Genomic DNA, 11120 nt, shown 5'->3' with positions numbered 1-11120 from the left:
TTATTCATGTGATTCCTTCGTGTGATTCATACAAACACCATGTTCCCGCAGCCCCACAGCGCAGCACAATGCGGGTGACGAGTGTGTGACTAATAATATTAAACTACGTGCGATACGGACAGTACGAGATGGTACGAGTGAGTCGAGTTAAAATGAGTTGGTCGAATTTCAACCGGATAGTTGGTCGAAATTCGACCAACTCATTTCAACTCGTACTTTTTAATTCATAATATTTTACTGTTGATTAATTGATTCGAATATTATTGAATTATCGAAATATGGATGTAAGGCTGTTTCTCTCTCACGCGAAAACCACATAAGACATTTCGATGATACTTAGCAGTGTTGTAGCTTGTGTACCACTATAATACATAAGCTATAGAAATACATACTTGCTATTGCCTGCGGGTCAAACCGCGCGAGTATTACAGACGTACTATGTAGATATATGACAATAATGATTTTAAAATTACTTACTATAATTTCTATGGTATTTAATTTAATTGTAAAAACAAATTTTACTAACATTATAGTCACACTAAACTCGAGATTATGTAATAAAACGTATTATAGAGTCAGCAAGAAGTTATTTAGATTAAACTGTGCTGTGATAACAATCGGACGGAGTCTTGTGAGTAACTTGTTTATTATTCACTAACTTTTTAGTCACTACCTATAAAAACAGTTAGGTATATTTTTCTATTCTGGGAATACATTTTACCGAATTTTGCAGTTTTGTGCGCGGATGAAACCGCGGGTAAAGCTAGTTATCAAATTTGAGAGGATGTATGGATGTTACTTATTCTGCCGATAATTTACTTTAAATTATTTTGCAATTAAAAAAAATATTTTCAGCTCCAAAATGAAAGCCGTAGTGTTCGATGGTAAAAGTCTAACCCTTAAATATGACGAGAACTATCCCATGCCGAAGATAGAAAAGGACACAGATGTTATAGTGAAGGTCGAATATTCGGGAGTGTGTGGTACAGACCTACATATAATTCAGGTATTTTTTTTTAATTGTCAATTGTCATCATACTTTTCAGGTAACAGTTTTTCGCGCTCCCCGAAAAATATATACCTATGTACATCCAGACGTTCTATTTTGTGGAAAACATCTATTCGAATTTCGAATCTATCAACAGTCTTTGTTTACGCCAGGTCGAGCGGCTAGTTACGTCGTACTAGCTGCGACCCGCGGTTTCACCCTAGTGGCTCCGCTTCTATTAGTCTTTGCTTGATGATATATAGTCTTCGATTTCCTCGATAAAAGGGCTTTCTAACATCGAAATAATTTTTCAAATTGGACCAGTAGTTGCTGAGATTAGCGCGTTCAAACAAATAAACAAACTCCTCAGCTTTATAATATTAGTGTAGAACGGTAATCGCTTGTCCCTACCACTGGGTTGACGTCGAAATAAATGAAACCAAAAAATTTTTAAAATCGAATGCTGAATAAAATAATAGATTTTTAATAACATTCTAGTTTAATCGTAACAGTACACAAACAACAAACACTTCTTTCGTCTTTATAATTGTACTAGTGGTCCGCCCCGGCTTCGCCCGTGGTACCTACATGTTTAAAAACTATCCTATCTCTCAAGTTGGATCGAACTGCACATGGTGTGTGAATTTTATTATAATCGGTTAAGTAGTTTAGGAGTCCATTGAGGACAAACATTGTGACACGAGATTTATATATATTATTAAGAATAAGTAGTTATAAACGCAGATCATGATATGAACTTTGACCAAGATAACAAAAATATTACTTAATTAGTCCAATTTAATGGTATAAACAAAACGCTTTATTGTCATTAATTATGTAAGTACTAAAAGTTTTACGACTAACGCTTTATAATAATTTAATAATTTTATTATTATAATGTTTAACATAGCAATATTATTATATTAAATTATTAATCCTTACCCTAAATTATCGCCTATGTGTGGTAAAAAGATAATTTACATAATCACTAATCTCCTATTTATGATGCCTACATAAGATTAGATAGCATTTTTTTTATAAAATTCTAATCAAATGAATGCGAAATTCTGCGAACTTCGAAAGATCAACTCTTGAATTGTCGCGTCGAAATCGATACAATATTATAAAGCTGAAGATTTTGTTTGTTTGTTTGAACACGCTAATCTTGGCAACTACTGGTCCGATTAGAAAATTTCTTTCGGTGTGAGAGAGCCCATTTATCGAGGAAGGCTATAGGCTATATTCATTATCATCTCGCTAAGACCGGTACGGATGGAACCGCGGGACACAGCTAGTGGGAAATTACAGCTTTTGTTCGAGGTTTTTATCGTGGTGGTTAGTTTTTATATAAAAATATTAAATTCAATCATCAGCAAAATTAGTTCATACGCAACGCTTTAAGAGTGCTTTTCCACCAATAATAAGCGTCAAGCGAGGATATTATGTAGCGCGGACTGTGTTTGTAAATAACCAATCATATCGCTTCATTTATTTTGAAGTGTGTACATAGTGTTTGAAGTGACACGACGATTTTGTATTACTGTTCTAGACCATTCAAGATAACTCATTCAAGTCCTTTTTTTCAGTTCAAAGGAATATTAACTATTGTTTTGTGTTTGATAATATTTTTATTAACACACATGCTGATTCTAAAGTTGATTAGATTATTTTTGTTTGTCACAGGGGGAGTTTCCGGCATCAAAAGAAAAGCCTTTACCACTTGGACATGAGTTCAGTGGTACCATAACTGAGGTTGGCAAGAAATCCGCCTTCAAAGTTGGACAGAAAGTTGTTGTTGATCCTAACTGGTAAGAAACGTATTATCACTAGGTACATACCTACTTAGTGTAAAATAAAGTTGCTTTCTCTGTATGTATGCTTGAATTTTTAAAACTAATTTTCATGTTTGGTTTTTTAATAGAATGTCTGATTTTAAATATGATTTGCACCCTGGGTGCTGTTTGATCTAACATGAAAATCATGCTGTTTGATGTAACAATTAACATAACATGGGTCAGCTGGTATATGTATTTATATTTTTTTAACCGACTTCAAAAAAAAGGAGGAGGTTATCAATTCGGCCGGTATATTTTTTTTTTTTTTTTTAATGTATGTACACCGATTACTCCGAGGTTTCTGAACCGATTTACGTGATTCTTTTTTTGTTCGATGCGGGATGGTGTCGAATTGGTCCCATAAAAATTTTATTCGGATAGGCCCAGTAGTTTTTATTTTATGAGCATTTTTGTCTGTAGGTATTTGTAAATTTTGCAAGTGCAAGTTTGAAGTCGGTTGTTTTTAACGCAGTTATCACTTGTATTATTATTAATACGAATTTTTAAACCACAAAAATTATTTTTACTTGTACCATATTATACTCATTCCGTTATACGTGAAAGACAAACAAACATATTCTCACATTATAATAAAATAAATAATAAATAAATATTTCGGGACAATTTTCACACCGGCACGATCTGATCATGGAATCAGATTAGTATGGACTAAGCTATCGCTTATGTTATGGTAACCAGATGGCTGATAAACATACATACATAATTTTAAATAAATTCTTATATAGATAATTAACACCCAGACACAGAGCAAACATCTATGTTCATCACACAAATATTTGCCCCGGGTGGGGATCGAACCCACGACCTCTGGCTTGGAAGGCAGGGCCACTACCAACCAACGGTTGGCGTGGCTAGTAAGGACTAGTAATAAAACAAAGCTTTCTTCCAGCGCCTGCAACCTCTGCACCTTCTGCCGTAACGGTAACTACCAATACTGTCTCACAGCTGGAATCAATAGTACGATCGGTATCTTCAGAGATGGTGGTTGGGCACAGTATGTGAAATGTCCTCAAGAACAGGTGTATGCACTGCCTGATGGGATTACTACTGAGCAGGGTAAGTACTACATACAATTCACCAAGGTCACAGAATAATAAAAAACGACGTGTGGTACTCGGGGACTGCCGCGGTAAAGCTATTGCATGATATGCATTCAAGCCACACCTCCGCCCGTCGGAGTGGGGAGCGTGAGGTTTTTCGTTATGGAATTTCTAGATTCGGTCCCCGCGCTCAAGAATATATAGCGATAGAAGCTATGCAATAGCTTAATGAATAATAGCTAGCTACATTTGTTTAGTAAGGAACAAAATGTTGCAGTTTAGCAAAGGTGGTGTGTTGCAACTTGCAGTCAGAGAGGATATTTGTTTTAATGTTCTCGCAATAGAGCAATAATATTTCCAGCATGACAGCATAATTATTGAGAAACTGTTGTTATATTTTTTGTAGTTATTAAATTTACTAATAATATTTTATTTTTATTTTAGGAATATATTTTGAAAGACGCAATAAAATCTCGATCAAATTAGGGCCGATTTTTCAATCCTTGGTTAAAACTTATCCGTCCAACATTTCCAACAAAGTATTATTACCTACACGATAATATTGAAATGTCAAATTGTACACTATCAAATACAGCTAATTAGAATGCATTTTTGAAATGGTAGTTTAATACATTATTCAACGAATAAGTTTTAACCAAGGATTGAAAAATCAGCCGTAAAATAACACGTATTGTAAGCTCCACTTTTTTATCTCTATCATCACTTCTTTTATAAACAAAAAAAAAAAAAACTAAATATATTATTTTGTTATAGCTGGTCTCTGCGAGCCGTATTCCTGTGTAGCTCATGGCTACGACAGAGCCTCTCCAATACCTGTTGGTTCTAAAATACTTATTGTTGGGGCTGGAATTATTGGTAAGTAGCTACTATTTTTATGAATAACTGCTTACTACTAACGTATACTACTACTAGCTGTTATACGCGGCTTACGGCGGTAGTTTCTCATTTTGCGACATGAAGAAAGTAGGTAAAACACACTTTATAAAGTCAACAACTATCCATACTATCCATACTAATATTATAAATGCGAAAGTAACTCTGTCTGTCTGTCTGTTACTCAATCACGCCTAAACTACTGAACCAATTTGCATGAAATTTGGTATGGAGATATTTTGATACCCGAGAAAGGACATAGGCTACCTTGCGAAATATGTACCCCGGGCGAAGTCGGGGTGGACCTCTAGTATATTATAAATGTAACAAATTTTTGAGTATTTACTTTTTCTTTGGCTAGAAAAGTAAATATTTATTTAGCTAAATAAGTAAATAAAGTATTTATACTAGAATATTTACAAGTAAGTAGTATAGTTAATTTTATTCTGGAATCGATTACCAACGCAACACTTCGACCGAGCGGTCGAATTTCAACCAACTCATTCTAACTCGTGCCACTCATACTGCCCGTATCGCGATGGAACATACACTCGACGGTACGACACACTCATATATACATTCATTTTGTAAAAGCATCACTACATACTACATAGTATAAAACAAAGTCGCTTTCTCTGTCCCTATGTCCCTTTGTATGCATAAATCTTTAAAACTACGCAACGGATTTTGATGCGGTTTTTTTTTATAGATAGAGTGATTCAAGAGGAAGGTTTTAGTATATAATTTATTAGGTTTTAGACAAAGCGGGCGAAGCCGCGGGCGGTAAGCTAGTACTACATAATATAAAACAAAGTCACTGTTGTCTGTCTGTTTCTATGTATGCTTTGATTTTTAAACGGTGTTTTTTTATAGAAAGGGTGGTTCTCGAGGAAATTATAGTTGAGCTTCAGTTATGATTATTAAATAATACGTTATCATAATACAACTAATAATTATCTTATGACTTATACAAACCGCAAGGTTACATTAATACTTAGATAGCATAGTTTATCTAGTTTCGTTTACAATTGAATTTATCTGTTTTGTTTACACAAACCGGTATGTTTAACCATAACAATGTATATTTTGTTAATATTATGTTTTATACGCGACTTCGTTCATGTATCTACATTGCGCTACATTATTTTTCAACTCACCATACTTTTCAAGCCCTATTTTAGCTATTAGAATTCTGTTTTCTCAGACAAGAAGCTCAAACTCGAAGTAAAAATCGGTTATGTTATAGATAATGTGTTTGTGGATTTGAGTACATTAATTATTTTATTTTCAACTAGCTTACCGCCCGTGGCTTCGCCCACTTTGTCTAAAACCTAATAAATTATATACTAAAACCTTCCTCTTGAATCACTCTATCTATTAAAAAAACCGCATCAAAATCCGTTGCGTACCTACTTTTTAAGATTTAAGCATACAAATAAAGCGACTTTGTTTTATACCTACTAGGTATGTAGTGATAGATAAATACTTAAATATAGGAAGAACATAAAATATACGAAAATATTAGGTATGTACCTACTGACCTAGCCATGACTGTCCAATAAAGTACCTATCTCAAACTCAAACTCAAACTCAAACATTCATTTATTCAATTAGACTACTATTTAGTAGCACTTTCGAATCGTCATTACATAATTATTTTAACATTTACCACCGATTCGGAAAGCAGTGATCTATGGAGAAGAATCGGCAAGAAACTCCATAGTTGCTCTTTTAAAATCATGTAAATATTACAATATATGAAACTTATATCTAACTACATAATATATCATAATATGCCAATGAACTGTCTTGTGGTTTTTACGCGACAACCCTCCATGGGTTTTTATCGTCCATATATTCCTGAATATTGTAGTACGCTCTCTGAACTAATACATTTTTTATATTATAAGTTTTAAATTTAGAACTACTAAACTCTTTAATATTGTGAGGAATTCTATTGTAAAAGCGTATACCTTGACCCATAAATGAATTTTTAACTTTAGCTAATCGGAAAAATGGATCTTTTACAAGGGTGCTTTTCCGTCAATAATTTACGAGGATGTGTAGCGAGGAATGTGTTTGTAAATAACCAATAGTATCGCTTCAAGCGCTAAACACTTCTAAATGAAGCGATATAATTGGTTCTTTACAAACACATCCTCGCACATTATTGGTGGAAAAGGGTGGCGATTTTTTTTGATGTATTTAAATAAGATTTTAACGAAAAAAATATGAAACCTATTTTTTTAATTACAGGAAACTTATGGATAACAACATTACATTTACAAGGACATCGGGATGTTACTGTCTCAGAAATGAACAAAACCAGACTTGAAATTGTAACGAAACTTGGTAAGATACCTAAAACTATAAAGTAACTATTTATACCTACACAAAATATAGAGAAATTCGGTGTACCTTTTCAAAAAAACCTTGCTTTTTAAACAAGAAACAAATACAGGGTGTCCCAAGAAGTATGGATAATATACTGAAGCCAGGAGGTAGAGGACCTTAAGGGCTATCCAAATCACCCGCACGTATGTTATGCGATTTTACGTATTTTCGGAGTTACGACTTTTTTTTTAATTTTCATCTATTGCCGGGGACATCCTGTATAAAAGAAAACGTAAAACAAAGTTTTTTAAAATGGATATTTTTCCATAATTCATTTTCACTACATAACTAGTAACTACTTATAAAACATAGTCGCTTTTTCTGTCCCTATGTCCCTTTGTATGCTTAAATCTTTAAAACTACGGAACGGATTTTGATGCGGTTTTTTTAATATCTACCTACATAAAGTGATTCAATAGGAAGGTTTTAGTGTATAATTTATTAGGTTTGAGGCAAAGCGGGCGAAGCCGCGGGCGGTAAGCTAGTAAGGAATAAAAACAATTTTCATTTATAATTTTTTTTTATGAAATTTTAGAAACCGGTTACAGGCTGGTTACACCGGACGTTTTGGCGGTGGAAAAACAATTATATGACATCATTATTGATTGCACAGGTAAGGTATTGATTAAACAGGATATTACTACATTTTTTTATATAATTCGCCGATTTTTTTATTCCTATCTTATAACACAGGCTTTCAATGAGGGTTAAGACAATTTCACATTTCCCCGATTTATAAATTCTAAAACATGCTTTAATTTGTGTTTAATTAGGTATTGAATACTTAATCAAGTTCTTTTATGCACACTGTACTAGTGTCGAGATATTAGATTCATGATTGTGATAATAAGGTTATTTGACCATGTATAAATACATAATAATATAACCAAATTCATTATACATAATATATTATTTACACTAAATAATCAAAGAACAAAGGTTTATAACAACTGGAGAAAACCAACATTTAGGCCGGTTGCAGAGCTTCACCGACCATCAGTGCGTAAAGTCAGTCACGCTTGTCATATTTTGTATAAAACTCATAAATTATAAAACCGTTCATAGCTAGACCGACCATACGCACGCGTATATGGCAAGCGCGACTGACGTACGCACTGATGTTCGGTGAAGCTCTGCAACCGGCCTTACAGAAAAATATTGTGGAACAATTTATTAATTATGGAACGTTTTATCCGTAGGCGTAGGTAAAGTGATGGAAATAAGCTTCAATTATCTCCGTCACGGCGGGAAATACGTCGTTTTCGGTTGCTGCCCGCCGAACCATCAAGCTTCGTGAGTATTTTGTTACAGCGCCATCTAGTTTTACGATATTGAAACTGTGGAAACATTTAAAAAATATAATATATTACCCATTATTAATATATAGTTAGTTTAAAACACTACAATATTATTCTTATTTATCATAATATATAATATATATATATATATATATTGGGATTTTTTATAAATATTTTTCCTCTTCAGACTAATTTCAACCAAACCGGAACCGCAAAAATTACTAAAAATTCTACATTCTGTGATTTATTTGACTTACACGTAAATTTCTTATTTATTTTTTCAGAATAAACCCTTATATTATTTACGACAAGGAACTGACAATAATTGGTGTTAAAATCAACCCCTTCAGTTTTCCAAAGGCCATCGGCCTTCTTAGTGCAATGGGAGAAAGGTGAGTCAAATACCTATATAAATAAAAAAAAATAAGCCTAGCTGAAACAAGATTTGTTTCATTATTCTGATTTGTTTAAAAAAATCATAGGTATTAGGTGCATTAAGCTCTAAAGAGCCTACTTGAAATCTATCGAAAAAAAAATTAATTTCCCGCCAAATACTATGTTTATATTGTCACTGAAAATTTGTCATTTTCAGTAATTAAGTACTTTATAAGCAAAAAATACTTCTCAACTTAGTAACATCTTGTTAACTTTGTATCTATTATCATAACACTTTCTTTTTTTCAGATATCTGAATTATGAAAAACTCGGAGTGAAGACATTCGCTTTGTCAGAGTACAAAGATGCGTTGGTCGCGTTGAAGGCAGGATCAATTTCGAAGGCGATATTTAAAGTCGAATAAATAATAAAGTATTTTAAAACGTACAATGTTTTTTATTTATTACCCAACGGTTAGTTATAGAAAAAAAATAGTGTATAAATTTCTATTGTATTGCCTTCGTGAATAATTAATTATTATAAATCATTAAAAATTAAATAACCCATCCACACGAAAAATTCTATTTTTTATTTCAGCGCCATCTATTTTTATTTACATGAAACTAAAGTAATACATGTGTGTTTCAATTAATTATACTACTCGACAATAGATGGCGCTATAGTATATAAAAAGTTATAGAGAAAATATCTAGATGGCGTTGTATTAATAGAATTCAATCCTCACTAGATGGCGCTCATCTTTCCAAAAAAAAAAATAAAAAGCAGTAGAATTCAAGTAATAAACTTAACTTTATAATAAAACTAATAATTATTAAAATAAAAGTATAAAGTTTATTTTTATTAATTTGTTAAGAATTTATAAAGGTAAATTTTATTAGATAATACAATATAACGGTAAAGAGTTAATTGTATGTTTTTTTTTATTTGAATCTTCCTGAAAATTTTATTTGAATAAAACACACCAACCATTTAATTTAGGTACTTATCTATACTTATTTAATATTAAAAAGCTGAAGTGTTTGTTTGTTTGAACACGCTTATCTCAGGAACTACTGATCCGATTTGAAAAAATGTTGTGTGGTTTTATGAAACCACGGTAAAAGTGAAACTTTTTTCACACTACACATTTCTAAAAATTATCGTATTTGTACGATAAGTATCGTACTTATCGTGCGTCACGCGACATGCGCTACACAGACCAAAAAATTTGAGACGATGTAATAAAAGTTTCACTTTAAAATTAATTCGGTGTTAGATAGCCTATTTATTGAAGAAAGCTTAAAGGCTATATCATCACGCTAAGACCAACAGGAGCGGAGTACTACGGGTATAACCGCGGGGCATAGCTAGTTTCATAATAAAAGTTACCCAACATACCTACGCAGTTAATTCATTGAGTCATAAAATCACATACTTACATCATTTTCTCTCACACCTACAAACATTTTACATTATGTACAATAGTATGTAGTACAATCCATTTACAACAGAACAAAGATTCATTAACAACTTCTAAAAATACCAACAGTACAATTTCAGATAATTAAATTAAATAGCTACGAACAATTACCGGGCATTGATTGACAGCGCCCCGGGCAAGCCTGCCCGCGACGGGTTAACTAACTCCGAATAAGTGTATTTAGTTATGTTTTAGATTACATCGATTTTTAAGAAACAATTGTTTAAAGTTAGGTTAGGTTAGGTTAGTAATTGTCGTTTTGGATAAAGAATTCGTAACTTATGTTTGAAAATTTTTAAAAGGAATGAATATTTTATTGTTAAAATAGGTAATTGTTACAATTATTTTTATATAGGTATTTTATTAATTAGATTGTTATGAACAAGGCTATTTAGCAAAGTAATAAGTTAGGAAATACCTCATAGATATATTTTCATGTTACTTGCATTCAATTGATTTTCAAACAGACTGAAAAATGTTGTTAATATTATCTACTACATCGATTATAGTTTTGTATTTTTTAAAAGCTTCACAGATAGAAAAATAAGGAAATAAATTAGATAAGCTCTATTGTGTATGAAAACACACTCGTCAATTTGTCGCTAAATAATTGGCTAAATATCATTAATCCAACACAATAATATCATGTGAGAGTATTTCAATGCATCTACACTATTATTATAAAGCTGAAGAGTTTGTTTGTTTTAACGCGCTTATCTCAGAAACTACTGGTCCGCTTTGAAAAATTCTTTCGGTGTTAGATAGCCCATTTATCGAGGAAGGTTATAGGCTATA

General features: G+C 32.5%; 1 protein-coding gene across 1 annotated transcript; it reads left to right on the top strand.

Moving 5' to 3' along the window:
• Nucleotides 1-553: 553 nt before the first annotated feature.
• On the top strand, nucleotides 554-9292 carry LOC123704361 (D-arabinitol dehydrogenase 1-like). The gene is made up of 10 exons (XM_045652717.1): nucleotides 554-631; nucleotides 856-1006; nucleotides 2672-2796; nucleotides 3734-3900; nucleotides 4659-4760; nucleotides 7035-7130; nucleotides 7708-7785; nucleotides 8372-8465; nucleotides 8755-8862; nucleotides 9155-9292. Exons 2-10 carry the CDS (start codon nucleotides 863-865, stop codon nucleotides 9267-9269), a joined length of 1029 nt encoding a protein of 342 aa, XP_045508673.1. The 5' UTR covers nucleotides 554-631; nucleotides 856-862; the 3' UTR covers nucleotides 9270-9292.
• Nucleotides 9293-11120: the final 1828 nt, after the last annotated feature.

This window comes from Colias croceus, chromosome 29 (assembly GCF_905220415.1).
Source record: "Colias croceus chromosome 29, ilColCroc2.1".
NCBI classification, from domain to species: Eukaryota; Metazoa; Arthropoda; class Insecta; order Lepidoptera; family Pieridae; genus Colias; species Colias croceus.
Note: the sequence above shows the minus strand (reverse complement) of the source record. Positions and strands in the feature narration are given on the sequence as shown.

Coding starts and splice junctions, on each gene's coding strand:
- LOC123704361 (XM_045652717.1), top strand. CDS start 863: ATGAAAGCCGTAGTGTTCGATGGTAAAAGTCTAACCCTTAAATATGAC. Junction 4,761..7,034: donor TGTTGGGGCTGGAATTATTG/GTAAGTAGCTAC, acceptor TTTTAATTACAG/GAAACTTATGGATAACAACA. Junction 7,786..8,371: donor CATCATTATTGATTGCACAG/GTAAGGTATTGA, acceptor TTTTATCCGTAG/GCGTAGGTAAAGTGATGGAA.